This window comes from Buceros rhinoceros, unplaced genomic scaffold (genome assembly GCF_000710305.1).
Source record: "Buceros rhinoceros silvestris isolate BGI_N320 unplaced genomic scaffold, ASM71030v1 scaffold20846, whole genome shotgun sequence".
NCBI classification, from domain to species: Eukaryota; Metazoa; Chordata; class Aves; order Bucerotiformes; family Bucerotidae; genus Buceros; species Buceros rhinoceros.
Window position 1 is genome coordinate 13,164 of NW_010418384.1, and position 14,694 is coordinate 27,857.

Sequence of the window (14,694 nt, forward strand, 5' to 3'; positions counted from 1 at the left end):
AGGCTGCCCAGGGCCGTGGTGGAGTCCCCATCCCTGGAGGGGTTTCCCAGCCGTGTGGAGGTGCTGCTGAGGGACAGGGGTCAGTGGGGACCTGGTGGTGCTGGGGAACAGGGGGACTTGAGGAGCTGAAAGATCTCTTCTAACCAGATGATTCTGTGTGTTGATCTGTGTGAACTGCGGGGCCGACTCCGGGGTTGGCAGCAGTGCCCAAGAGCAGGGTGATACTTCATTTTTTTGTACCTGAGAGCGTGGCAGGGATTTTCAGGCCCTGGCAGACCTGTGCACCCTCTCTGTATTTCTCCAGTCTTCCCACACAGCTCCTGAGCTGATAGAACATTGCACCGCGCTTAATTAAATCCCTGCCATTGTCACGGTGGGTAACAGGATCTGTCTGACATTTCACCCATGTGACTGTCTCCTCCGAGCGCTTGGTAGGGGAGTGTTTGTAGAACGACTTAAATTCCTGTGTCAGACTGGGCTGTGTTATGGAAACAGAATTTTCTGCAGCAGGCAGAGGAGAGAGAAAGGCCTGTGGACCAGCAAAACCTCTGAATAGTGCTGCTTAAATAAAATGTCCTCCAGCCACTCTGCATCCCCTCACTCACCTGTCGCTTCCTTCGTGCCGTTCACAGCAGCGACTCCAGCAGCAGCTCGAGCGACGAGTCCCCAGCACGGTCAGTCCAGTCGACAGCCGTCCCGGCACCCGCCTCCCAGCTGCTTCCATCACTGGAGAAGGATGAACCCCGGAAAAGTTTTGGGATCAAAGTTCAAAATCTTCCAGTGCGCTCAACAGGTAAATTCACCAGGGAAATAGCTCATATTTTTTCGTTTAAAACTTGGACCATTTATTCTCATCCTGCTTCAGTTTCTTACTGAACAACAAGCAAAAACTTGAGGGTTTTCTGTTGCAGTGTCGATGCCGTAAAACACCCCTGAGTGTATCCATAACAGTGTGGAGTATTGCACAGTAAATAGCACCAGAACCCCCTCACTGAGGAGTGCACACGGAATGCAGGAGAGATCCCCCGAGAAAACCAGCATGGGGTTGTGGGTCAGACAGTTCAAAGGGGCTGAACTAAAATAATGGGAATTAACTTCGTGAGCAGTGTAACTCACAGCGTTAATATTCTTCCCGTACGTGTTATTTCTGTCACATTCCTTGGAGTGACTCCATGCCCAGGCAGATGCCCTACAGAGCCCAGGCAGGTTGGGTGGTCCTCACAGACCACGACAAGAGGAACCGGCCTCCAGTTGCCCCAGGGGAGGTTGAGGTTGTCCCTGAGGAGCCATTTCTGTCCCGTTGGGGTTGTGCCGGCGTGTCCCCGGCTGCCCAGGGCAGTGGTGGAGTCCCCATCCCTGGAGGGGTTTCCCAGCCGTGTGGAGGTGCTGCTGAGGGACAGGGGGCAGGGGGGACTTTGCACGCTGGAGGAACAGGGGGACTCGAGGAGATCAAAGAGCTTTTCCAATCTGAACAGTTCTGTGATTCTGCCTGGTCAGGTTTTGCGAAATCTGATGTCTCTGCCCAGTTAGTTCTCTTGCTTAACTGACCAAACAAGTGCTGTGGAACTTCAGTCTCTCTCCCAGGTGCCCCGTCCCAGCTGTGGAACTGCTCTGTGCAGTGTCCCTGTGGGATTAAGGATGAAGTGACACTGTTTACTTCTTCCTCTTCTCAAATGGGGCCTCTCGGAAGGAACAACCACCCGCTGCCAGCTTTAGCCATGTAAATCCCGTGTCTGTGTTTCTTGGATTTCAAACTCAGGGCAAAGCGGAAGATCAGCCAGAACCTTTTTGACACTGGCAAAACTGACACCCAAAATGAGAAAGGCCCTTCTGAGAACCTTGAGGTTCAGGTGAAACTGGGTGAAGCCACATGAGAGAAGGAAATGGATTCCCTCATGTCTTTTAGTGCTGTTAAATTGGTAAAAAATCCGTTTTTATTTTACTAATGTTAATTTGTTGGTTTAGATTCAAGCCTTAAAGATGGACTTTTCCACGAATTCAAGAAGTACGGCAAGGTGACATCGGTGCAGATTCACGGGGCTTCTGAGGAACGGTATGGACTGGTGTTCTTCCGGCAGCAGGAGGACCAAGAGAAAGCACTGAACGCCTCCAAAGGAAAGCTTTTCTTTGGCATGCAGATCGAAGTCACCGCCTGGATAGGACCAGGTAAGGGCCGAGCCCTCCTCACACTGCACCCACGGCCACTCTGGGCATGTGCATGTTCCCGAGTGTTGTGGAGAGGCAGCGTAGGAGTAGGAGATGTTACAAGTGCCCTTCTGCAGAAACATAAGTTAAAGAAACTGGGAGATACACCAGAATGAACTCCAGAGCAGGAAGGGTGGATGCTCTTGGGTCAGACAGGGAGAGAGTTCCAGCCTGAAACCTCGGAGGAAACTGCCATCTCGTAATCTGCTGGAAGAACCAAGCTCATCTGCCGTGTCTTGGTGGAGCAGAAGCCGGTGGGTGGTGTGAGCGTAGCACCGAGTCCTTGTTTTTTCTGCCGAGGATGGCTGTTGGGCGGGTAAAGCAGCACAGCCTGAACGAGCAGCCAGTGAGACCCACAGCGCTGAGCACGTGGTTGAGTTTTCAGTCTGGTAAAAAAGCGATTGGTGAAAACAAACCTCTCCCGTGTGCTGCTGTCCAAGTGCAGAGAGGCCTTGTCTGAATTTGGGCGTTCAGCCACAATTTCTGTTCAAGAGCCCATTTCTAGAGACCCACATGGAGCACGCGGCTGCTTCTCCCCTGAGGCTGCTGACGCTCCTCAGCCCTCACCCAGAGATGTCAAAAGACACGTAAATAACATTGCACTGTGTATTTTTGTCAGGTGTTGGCTGCTCCGGTTCAGGGCCTGGCTGCTCGGTCATTGAACAAACCGAGCAACACCAGCTGGACCCACATGAAGGAGACCCCCGTGCATCACAGATTTCTTGCTCTCTTTTCCCTCTAGAAACAGAGAGTGAGAATGAATTTCGTCCTCTGGATGAAAGGATAGATGAGTTTCACCCGAAAGCAACGAGAACTCTCTTCATTGGCAACCTGGAGAAAACAACCACCTACCACGACCTCCGCAACATCTTCCAGCGTTTCGGTGGAATAGTGGTACGTGGCTTCTCTGGAGGGTGTGCTGCCCATTCTTTCTGGACAGCCCTGCACAACACTACGGGCAGGAGTAAAGCGTAGGGTCCATGACCGCTAATTCCATCTTCATGTTGTGCTCCAAGTCATTCACCTGGCTGGGATATACCTGGAAGCTTTTCTTGGCGTTTTGAATGAGATCTTGACACTGAGGGGATGGTGTAGCTGCAATAACATCATCGACCAGAAGCGCGGCTTCTGCTGGCGCGGAGCCGCAGTGTGAGTACACGCGGTGGTGTTATTATCACCGTGAAGTCGCCCTTTCCTGTTGATTTCCAACACAAAGGGCTCAGCTGCTGCCTGCAGCAGTTGCCACCGGCTGTCGCAGTCCGTGCCCTCGGCAGATGGATGCACGATGGCACACGTGGGATTCGGGGTTTCAGCTGAACGAGGTAGACGGCGTCATCCCCCTCTCTTGTGCTGCTTGCCATTTTTCGATCATTTCGGTATTCATCATTTAAGAGAAATTACCCAAAAAGTGAAGTCGCTCTCTGCAGCCAGTTTAATGAATCAGATCGCTGATGGCTTGTGTCCTTGCTTCTCGCTGTGGCTGCCGCTGGACAGGCTATGTCTTACTCATTCTGCTCTCAAACATTTTTGTAACCCTTGAGGTATCAGTCACATGTGCCAGGACCCCCACACGCGCTTCTCCCCAAAGAGCAGGGGAGTCACGCTGCCATTTGCGACACGGACAAATACCAAACCTGCACGTTCTGGTGTCTGGCAACAGCAGCGATGCTCGGTTATGAATTCACGCAGCGTCTGAGCTTAAACCCTTCCTGAATGTTGTGCCAGCAGAGCTGTGCTGCTGCAGGTGTGGATCAGCAGCTGGGCACTGTCCCGTAAATTGGCTGTTCCGTGCCATAGTGCTGTCCCGTCAGCACTATTAATGGGTCGGGATGCAGCAGCAGTGCTGCCTTGCACAACCTCCATGAAAACCTGCAAGCTCAGGTGGAAAACGGGCCGGTTTGATCACCTTTCCGGTGGATAATGAGCAGAGGAATGGTATTTTATTTGCCTGTCGGAAGGAATTGCTTGCCCAGGGTGAGTGGTCAAGCATAATCTGCCGCGGTTGCAGTAGTGCTACCTCAGACGCTCGGAAGTGTGGCCCTTTGTTAGGGTCCCACTCATCGTTAGGTCGGGGCTGGAGAAGTCTCACAGTGATGTAAATCTCCCTGTTTAGTCCCGTTTTCTCAGATAAAGAGCTCTCGGGTGAGACCGTATCAAACTGCTGCCTTGTCCCTGAATTTATTAACCATGAAATTAGCCCGTCCTGGATGCTGGAACGCTTGTGCTCCAGTCCGTGCGCTGGCGCGTAGCTCACAGAGGAAGCTCGTGCTATTTCAACAAATAACCGAAACACTCCACCTTCTATTTTGAGCTTGGGATGAATCATAACATCATGGGTTTCTTCAGAGGCTGTCGGTCCATTGGCCAGTGCTCGCGCGGAGCTTGAACATTAACCAAACATCAGCTCTGAGCTCGCTGGGATTTTAAATCGATTAAAATCCCCGTTTGTGAGGCTGTTGTAGAATTCTCCTGCCTGCGCTTGCTCTGGAATGATCCAGTACTGACAGCGATAGAAGTGGAGGATCTTCTTTGGCCTTTGCCATCTCGGTGCCGAGATGGTTCAGGAGACAAATCCAGCTTTGCTTTCCGTTTCTAGGAACAGGATGGATCGTGTTTGTTTGGAAAAGAAACTCCGCCTGGCTCAGAACTGAGGGTTGGAGCTGGTCGTTTGCTCTTGAGCCTTTGCGAGCAAAAATTAATCAGTGTTTCTTTGATCCCAAGTTGTCTCCTTGATGCAAAATCAACAAACTAAAGCTGCTCTGTGTTGATCGGGTCAGGCTTACTTCTGCGGGGTTGAGTTTTAAATCTGCATTACGAAGAGCTTTTCCTGCGTCAGTAAGGATTTGGGTTTGCCGTTGAATGCGATACAGTGAAGTTTTTAGCTGTCTGCTATTGTTTAAATCCTCTCTCTGAAGGAAACACTAACTACAGGGTGTTTGCTGTGCCATGTCTCTCCAAACCCAGTGCACTGGGATCTAACTGATACTGCACAACGTCCTTCTCGGCCTGTCGCTGACTGTTGCCGGTTCTGGTTTGTGTTTTTCCCCAGGACATCGACATTAAGAAGGTGAATGGCGTTCCTCAGTACGCCTTCCTGCAGTACTGCGATATTGCCAGCGTCTGCAAAGCGATTAAGAAGATGGATGGGGAATATCTCGGGAATAACCGGCTCAAGGTAAAGAAATCCTCCCGTGGGCTGTATCCTTCTCCTCGTTACTTCATGGACGGCATCACAGGATGTTTTGCAGCAGCAGCTTAGCTGATGGCAATAAGATGCTTTTTCCTACCACCATAGTTGGGATTAATCAACATTTTTGTGGGGTGCCTCAGGACCGAGTGGACTTGGGTGATAGACACTCTCTGGCCTCGACGGTCCTGTCAAGGCTATGCTGGGGAGCTGTTTGGTGACAGACAGAGGCTGTCAGTCCCCAGAGCTGTCCCCTGCCACTTTTCAAACTGTAGAAGAGCCAGATACTGTCAAACAACCTGTTTATTTAATAATTTTCATTAATTACTCTTTGATTTTTGTCTTGCACTCGTGCAAGATGCTAACTGTCAAAAACCTGTACGAGTGACCGGCTTTCTGTGGGAGCTCCAGAGTCGGGCATGCTGCGCCTGCGTAGTGTAACCCTTGTGCCTTGTACTGATGGAAGTTTTGCCCTTTTGTGTCCAGCTGGGCTTTGGGAAGAGCATGCCTACAAACTGCGTCTGGTTAGACGGGCTCTCCACAAACGTTACGGATCAGTATTTAACTCGACATTTCTGCCGATACGGGCCGGTGGTGAAGGTAGGTGGGAGGCTTTAGCATGTGGTTTGAAGGTGTTACTGTCTTCCTTTCTTCCCATCCTGTCCTTTCAACCCCCACTGTCCAGGGCTTTTATCGCTCAGCTAGAGAAAAAATTCTCTCTGGGGTGTGATTTGGCTGACAGGGCTCCGTAGCTTCGCATCCTGTCGAGCCGATTCGTGGAACAGTCGATTCTGGTGTTTTGGGGAAAAAAAAAAAATACAGCAAATGAGCCGAGATAATGAGTATTGGAAACCATTTGTTGCTCTTGTGCAGTACAGTCTCTCCCCAGCAAAATTTCTGTCAAAGGCTGATGCTGGAGGAACAGCCGTCTCATTACGTAGTTACCCTCGTGCTAATTACATAATCAGACGCAACTGTGTTTTTCATCAGCCCAAAAACCTGCCTTTTTAAAAGCCATTAGGAGAGTCACACTGACTAGAGCATGTGAACGAAGAAAGTCTGTGACGGTCCCGCACAGCGGGAGCGTCACCAGCCCCACTGCGGGTTGGCGCCTGAGATTTACGCACGCGCTTCAGCGAGTTGTCCCGTGTCTTTCTGAAGGACGCTGACGTGCTTCAAGTTCAGCAACGTGTGTAAATCTTGCAGGATCAGGGTCTTGCCACCTGGAAGGATTTTTGTGGGTTCGTGGTCCAGCTTTGACGTTATTGTAGCTGTTGTTGCTTGAATAATAAATTTAAAGCTGATATTTGGAAATCAGGTGGTACCACAGACTGTGATCACACCAAAACTGTGTCCATTTGGGGATTAAATGTTCCCTTTACCTTTTTTCCCCCCTAAAACACATTGGAAATTTTTCCAAAAAAAAAAACAAACAACCTACAAGTAAACAAAGAGAAATAACAAAACTCAGTCACCAAGAAAAAAATTAAAAGTAAAATACAGAAAAACAAAATAAAGGCATAATATACCTCAAGCCACAATATCCACAATTCAAAGCAGTCCCGTGTCCTTCGATTGTCTCTTCATTACGATACGCCTCATCAGAAAAGCCTGGAAATTTACCTTGCTAAAAAATTACTTCCTTACTGGTATCCTCATGACTTAGGATTTTGTTGGGACTGACGTTAAGTCCTGTGGATGAGGCTCTTATTTGGTTTTTGTTTTGTTTTTTTGTTTTTTACAGGTGGTGTTTGACCGCTTAAAAGGCATGGCCCTGGTTCTCTACAATGAGATTGAATATGCACAAGCAGCTGTAAAAGAGACCAAGGGGAGGAAAATCGGTGGGAATAAAATTAAGGTGTGCAGAATGACCTCCAAAACAAACCCAAAAGAGAGAAACCAATTGTGTTGAGGCCTTTCCCCCTTAAACGCTGGCGTTTGAGACTGCCGGACAAAGGGGACGCTTAGCGGGACACCTGTGTCCCAGCATCAAAGGCTTAAACTGGTTTTTGGTACTCGGCTTATCAAGATGTTAGGGTGTCTCGAAGCCTTTTCCAGTCTGAACTTGTCTCTCTGAGCTCCTGAGTGTTGGTGTCCGTGTTACTGACTCGTTTACCCGAATCCAAGGCGAGCTTTTGTCCCTTTTCCCATCAGAAAAGCGCACTCCGAGGGTGTGAGTTCCTGCGAGGTGACACATTGCGGTGTGAGCTCCTCTGGGATCGCACGGCGCTGCGTTGCGGCGACGGCCAGGCTCTGGACCTGGCTGACGTGAGCTGCGGTGGCTTCGCACGCTGTAGTTGTGTAGTCGAGTGTGCGCTCTGCTCTTGCAATGGCACCTCCTTCTTGTAACACATCCAAAATAGTAATTAAAAACACTCTTAAAATACCGGAAAGTACCTTTTTCCTGGAGCAACACTCAACATTCACAGGAGCGTCTTGGATTTGGGTGAATGTGGCAATACCTGTCCCATCAGTTCCATTAATTGGGGACGCGAGGTGTCTGCCAACCCTCTGAATTACCTTCCTCCTCCTCCTTCCTTCTCTCCTGAAGAGTGGGTAATGATTTCCAGCCTGGTCTCTCATCTGGTGTGTTATTAACCCAGCAACCTCGCACCCGTTGGGGTTAGGACTTGGATATATTGCAGTTCCTAAGCGTGGTGGTTAGATATAAGTAGCTTTTATGTGCAGTAAAATGTGTCATTTGAAGGGTCAATACCTCCTGTTTGTGGGTCTTGCTGCTTAGCAACTTTGGAAAGAGCAACACCCATGATGTGTCCATGCTCCACCGCCGCGGTTATACCAATGTCTGGGCTGATGCTTTAAAAAAAGAAGGAACTAGGCTCTTAAAATAATCGCGTGATGTGGCAGACCCTCAGTTAAATCCATTCTAATCCTTAATTTTTTGCATCAGCTCTGCCATTAGCTGCTTAATATTGTCACCCTTGGCTAGAAGACATCACTCCTGGGGCTGCCGCTGGGGAGGCTGGTTCCTTTCCCGTCCCCGCTCGTGCCTCGCTGTACAACCGCAGGCAAAGGACCTTGGGCCTGGAATAGATGAATAATAGTGACCTGCTGCGGCACTGCCGTGAGATAAAAGGGACTTTGGAACTGTAATTGGAGCCGGAGTATTAAAAACGTCAACACCACGATAATAATGTGTATTTTTCCTGCTGGTTTACTGAGCAGGAGCCTCTAGTCCAGCAGCTACAGCAGCATTCCCCAGTAAGGAGGCGCTTCTGCAGCCCCGCGCCGGGTGAGGGGAGGAAGGTCCTTATTCCCGGGGGTGCATAGGGCCGGTCCCGAGAAGCGTTGGACCTTTTTTTGTTAATTACCATCCCCAGGTTTGATTCCGCTCCCATCCTCAGACTGCAGCAGTCAGGGGAATGTGCCCAGAATGGGGCATTGGTCTCGCTGAACGTCATTTCCCCTTTGTTTTTCAGGTGGACTTTGCAAATCGAGAGAGTCAGTTGGCGTTTTACCATTCCATGGAGAAAACGGGTCAAGATATCAGAGACTTCTACGAGATGCTGGCGGAAAGAAGGCATGTAGCAATAGCTTAATTACTTTTCCAGCGTCCTCTTAAGTGCAATTAAACTTTCTTCAGGCCATAATTATTACACAAACGCTTGGTCTCAACTTCATCCTTTTAAAAGTTCTGTTAACATTTTCGCATGTTTTTAACGTCTTTAATCTTTCCAATATTACTTTTTTTAAAGCAAATTTAGGTGGTCAGACTTAAACTGTGAGATGAAAGCAGGCAGGATATCGTACATCTGAAGTGAAATTCACACCTAGGTGGAGGTTTAGGATCCGGTCCCTGCGATGGGGCTGCAGTTGTGAGTTGCTCATCACTTCTTAGGAATGCAAAGAACAGCTTATCTGTGGTGTCCTCCGAGAGAAACGGGTGTCTCTGCAGCCTGATAAGCTGCTCATCTGCTAGCAGAGGGAAAAGTCAGTCCTTCCACCTCCCCCTTTTCAACAGTTCCATTTGTTAACGTGATAAAGTAGTAAAACATGAGTGAGGCGGCAATTTTTTTTTTTTCTATTTGACATGGAAAATGTGTTCAGTGTCTGCCCTTCTGCAGCATCTGCCCTGACCGGGTCTGGCCATTCTGCGCGTGCCGCGCTGGCCGGTGTTCCTCTGCGTGGCCCTGGCTGTGAGCAGCCCGGCACAGAAACGCTCCGTGGTTCATCACGCTCAGGGGCTGGCTTCATCCTTAGGGTTTTGATTGACCTGTGGATAAGCCCGGCGTGACTCTGATCGTACCTGTGAGCTGAATTCAGTGGGGTTTTTTGCGGCAAAACACGTTGGTCCAACAGATATGCAGAATCGCCAGATGTAAAAGCCAGGAGGGTTTGGAAATGGCGATGCGCACACTGGAAATAAATGTGCCTATTCCCCAGTCGGTGCCAGATGTTGTGGTGTGCCAACAAGCAGCCGGTAACCATTTCCAAACGCAGAAGTGCATTATCGGGTGTCTTTGAATGCAGAGTCAGCTGGGCCTGGCTTTGCCATGAAATAATTCTGAGTGGAGCACTGATTCCTGGAACACCGTGACTCCTGAGTCTTTTTTTCCCTTTCTGTCGATACGCTCACGTGGCCATTATGGGACACTCAGGAATAATGAACCGTGGCGTGATCGACCGAGCTCTGCAGCCACTCTTGTGATTCTCCATCTTCTGGTCCTCCTCCGAGCTCCTCCTGGCAGCTCACGGTCCCTTGCAATGACACTAAGATCTCTCAGGTTGTAGTTGTAGCCAGTCAGGATAGGACCCAAAGGAAAAAAATACACCAAAAAAATAATTAATTCTTTTTTACTTCTCAGCTGCCTTTCACAAGGTCCCGCTTTGCTTGTGCAATGAGGCATTTATCTTCCGTGTTTTTATTTTTCTGTTCCTTCTCAATTTCGGACATTTCTTAAAAGGTGGAAGCTGTCAGCCTTTAACATAAAACACAAATTCGAAGCCAATAGGTATGAGTGTGCGAAACACGCCATAACGATGGCGAATTGGAGCACCACCCCACCGCTACAGAGGCGTGTTCGCTGTTAGAAGTGACCGATTTTTGCTGTTTGAAGGTGTTGAGATACCAACACTGATGGCTCGGTGGATTTGGCTAAATGCTTCCCACGAATTCGTAACCAACCTGGGTTTTTCTGTTGACTTGGTCTCACTCTAAATAGGCACCGTGCAGCCAGAGCGCTGATTTGGGAGTTGAGTGATCACTTCCTGGCTTTAGTATTTTTAAAGAAACCTCACTGCCACTTCACTGCTTCCTAACGGAGAGGCTCCAACCTTGAATTTGGACCTGACTCACGTTTTCAGAGGTGGGTTTCAGGTTCCTGAGGTGGGGTGCTCTGTGCCGGGGTGCACAGCTCCTCTGAAGGTTTTACCTTGATTCAGTGCAGCATTTGAATTTGGCAGAAATGAAGCAGTGAGGAGATACTTGGCAGAGCTGCCACGAAATGACCGCACACAGTATTTGATAAGCTAACGGAACATTTGACTGCTGCGCCCCAATTTGTTGTGGTTCAATCTCTGCGTGCAGCTGTGTACAGATGTGCCTGTAAAGAAATGATCATGAAATGATCCCCCACATAGCAGAGACAGTGGTAACGCAGTACATTGGTTGCAAAGGAGAACTAATCCGTTTATTCTTATATTTAGCAGAGATGAACGAAGAGGATCTTACGAATACGCCCCTGATCGTACTTACTACGAGACCGTCCGGACTCCGGGGACGTATCCTGAAGATCCGCGGCGAGAATACCCGGCTCGGGGCAGAGAGTTCTATGCCGAGTGGGATCCCTACCAAGGAGATTACTATGACCCGCGGTACTACGATGACCCACGCGAGTACCGGGATTACAGGGGCGATCCCTACGAGCAAGACATCAGGGAGTACAGTTACAGGCAGCGGGAGAGAGAGAGGGAGAGGGAACGATTTGAATCCGACCGGGACAGAGACCACGAACGGCGACCGATTGAACGGAGCCAGAGTCCAGCGCACTCACGGCGTCCGCAGAGCCCCGGTGCCTCTCCCTCACAGTCGGAGAGGCTGCAGAGCGATTCGGAGAGGAGGATTTACAGCAGGTCGTCGGATCGCAGCGGTAGCTGCAGCTCTCTGTCTCCTCCGCGATACGACAAGCTCGACAAAGCCCGTGTAGAACGTTACGCAAAAAACGAAAAGGCGGAGAAAGAGCGTGTGTTCGAGCAGGAGAGGGTGGACAAGGAGAAACGCTTGGTGAGGAAAGAAAAGCCGGAAAAATTAGAGAAGGAGAAACCCGATAAGCAGAAACGAAAAGCAAAGATCCATTCACCTAGCTCCCAGTCTTCTGAAACGGATCAAGAGAACGAGCGAGAGCCCAGCCCTGAAAAACTGAAGGGCAACAGTAAACAAAGTAAAGAGAGGGGTGACAAAGAAGGGACAGCAAAAAACCGCCTGGAGCTAATGCCCTGCGTCGTGTTGACCCGAGTGAAAGAAAAGGAAGGGAAGGTTATAGATCAGCCCGCTTTGGAGAAGCTGAGGGCAAAGCTTGACAACGACACGATGAAGTCCCCGCTTCTGGAACAGAAAACACAGACCTCTCAGGCTGAGCAAACCAAGTCTGATCAGTCTAAACTGGAACCTGTCAGAACCAAGGTACAGAAGGAGAAGGCCCTGGCCAGTCACGTCGAAGTGGTGGATAAGGAGGGAAAACTGAAGCCCAAGAAGCACTTGAAGACAGAGCAAGCATCTGAGGGGGCCAATGCGGTAGATTTAGACAAGTTGGAGGCTCGTAAAAGGCGTTTTGCCGACGCCAATCTGAAGCCTGACAGGCAAAAACTGGAAGTAAAAAGAAGCAGCCAAGATGAGGAAGACACACGCGCAGCTTTGAAAAAGCAGCTCGATGCAACAGCTTCATCTAGAGAAGCAACGACGTTAAGGGAAGGAGAGTTGGAGAGAAAACCCCTGAGGAAGGAGATGCTTAAAAGGGAATCTAAAAAACTCAAACTGGAAAGACTCATTCCTGTTACTAGTCCCAAAGAGATTCAAGAGACTCTCAGTGTCGGTGGGATTGGCGTGCGCCCCACCCTGGATCTGCAGGCGAGGCTCCTGGAGGCAGCTGAGGAACCCGCGGAAGTTCAGGAACTCCCTTCTAAAAAACTGAACCCAGTAAAACCCCAGCATAAACAGGTACAGCTGCTGGACGACCAGGGCACGGAGAGAGAGGACGCCAGGAAGAATTACTCGGGTCTTCCTGAAGACACACCTGACCATAAACTTGGCCAAGATAAAGCTCTGTCAGCTGATACAGAGGAGAAGATTGGCATTGACATCGACCACACGCAGAGCTACAGGAAACAAATGGAGCAGAGCCGCCGGTTAAAACAGCAGCTGGAAATGGAGATAGCCAAGACGGAGAAGTTCGGCAGCCCAAAGAAAGACGTGGATGAATACGAAAGACGGAGCTTGGTCCACGAGGTGGGAAAACCTCCGCAAGACGTCACCGATGACTCTCCACCGAGTAAAAGGAAAAAGACTGACCAGTTTGACTTTGAAATTAGCACTAAAAGAGAAAGGAACTACCGAAGTTCTCGCCAGGTGAGTGAGGACTCCGAGAGGACGTCCTGTTCCCCTAGCATCAGACACTTCCCTTTCCACGAAGATGACGACACGCTTGATTCTCCGAGGCTAATGCCATTAAAGGAAACCAAAGAGTCGCCTAAAATAGAAGAAAAGGGTCTTCCGTACTCCAGCATGACCGTGCGGGAGGACTCGCTGAAATTCAACCCTTACGATTCCAGCAGGAGGGAGCAGATGGCAGAAATGGCGAAAATAAAACTCTCCGTGCTGAGTTCCGAAGATGACTCGAGTAGGTGGGAAGCACAAGTGAAGCAGGAGCCCGGCAGAGTCGATATCAGCTTCCCGAGCAGCATTGTCAAAAGAGACAGCATACGCAAGCGCTCCATCCGGGACCTGGAACCCGGGGAGGTGCCTTCCGATTCGGATGATGACAGCGAAAACAAGCCGCATTCCCCGAAAGCCTCATCCTTGTTAGAGAGCTCCCGGTTGTCTTTTTTATTAAGGGACAGGGAAGAGAAGTTACGTGAGAGAGAGGAAAGACTGTCAAGTTCCTTAGAAAGAAACAAATTCTACTCATTTGCGTTGGACAAGACAATCACGCCAGACACAAAGGCCTTGCTTGAAAGAGCTAAATCTCTTTCTTCCTCCAGAGAAGAGAACTGGTCCTTTCTAGACTGGGATTCAAGATTTGCTAGTTTTAGAAACAATAAAGACAAAGAGAAGGTTGACTCAGCTCCGAGACCCATTCCATCTTGGTACATGAAAAAGAAAAAAATCCGGACTGATTCGGAGGGTGGAAAACTGGACGATAAGAAGGAAGATCATAAAGAGGAGGAACAAGAGCGGCAGGAACTGTTCGCTTCTCGGTTTTTGCATAGTTCAATCTTTGAACAGGACTCCAAGCGCCTGCAGCATTTAGAGAGGAAAGACGATGAACTTGACTTCATTTCGGGCCGATTGTACGGGAGGCAGTCGTCCTCCGATGGGACTAACAGTGCGGCCGAGCTGGTGCAGGAGCCGGTGGTTCTCTTCCACAGCAGATTCATTGAACTGACTCGAATGCAGCAGAAAGAGAAGGAGAAAGATCAGAAACCAAAAGAAGTGGAAAAACAGGAAGATAAAGAAAACCGGCCAAAAACACCAGAAACGGTTCCTGATAGTAAAGAACCAGAACATAAAACTTCCTCAGCGGTCGGTCCCTCTTCAGTCACCGTCCTTCCACAGGAACCAGCACCAGTCGCTTCCGAGAAGGTAGCGAACGAGAAGGTAGCAGTGGAAATGGCTTCTGTAAAAGAAGAAAAACCGTCTGAACCCACTTCTGCGGCAGAGGAGCAAAAACCTTTTCCCGAACTTGCTGCTGCTGTAAAAATCGAACCAGCCGAGCAAACCGAACCCCCGCCGGTCGCAGAAGCTAGTAAGGAAGTTGTTGCTACAGCCCAGGCACCGGAGGAAGATGCTGTGGCAACAGAGCATCCTTCATACTTGGACACCAAGCCTCGTACCCCTGGATCCTCGTATGCCAAAGCAGGTGACAGCATAGATCCAGAACCCGAAGGTGCCCAGTTGATTCCTCCTCCACCCAAGCTGGTTCAGAAGCCTGACGAGGCTCCGGAGCCTAAAGAAGAAAATCCTCCACCCGCTGCCAACGCCGATGCGAGTGCAAGTCAGAAGGTGGAGGTGGCTGCCGAGGTCCTGCCAGCCGTTTCTGACAACGATATGGAAGTTGAACCGGCAG

The 14,694-nt window shown here is 49.8% G+C and overlaps 1 protein-coding gene across 1 annotated transcript in view; it reads left to right on the forward strand.

Moving 5' to 3' along the window:
• Positions 1–634: 634 nt before the first annotated feature.
• Positions 635–14,694, forward strand: part of LOC104495553 (msx2-interacting protein-like) — a gene marked incomplete at its 3' end in the record, with an annotated part of 19,584 nt that continues 5,524 nt past the window's right edge. The window contains exons 1-8 of the mRNA XM_010138532.1: positions 635–793; positions 1,966–2,166; positions 2,948–3,099; positions 5,255–5,380; positions 5,879–5,992; positions 7,137–7,250; positions 8,833–8,933; positions 11,060–14,661. Coding sequence (XP_010136834.1) covers positions 2,133–2,166; positions 2,948–3,099; positions 5,255–5,380; positions 5,879–5,992; positions 7,137–7,250; positions 8,833–8,933; positions 11,060–14,661 — 4,243 coding nt within the window. The remainder of the gene's footprint in view (positions 794–1,965; positions 2,167–2,947; positions 3,100–5,254; positions 5,381–5,878; positions 5,993–7,136; positions 7,251–8,832; positions 8,934–11,059; positions 14,662–14,694) is intronic.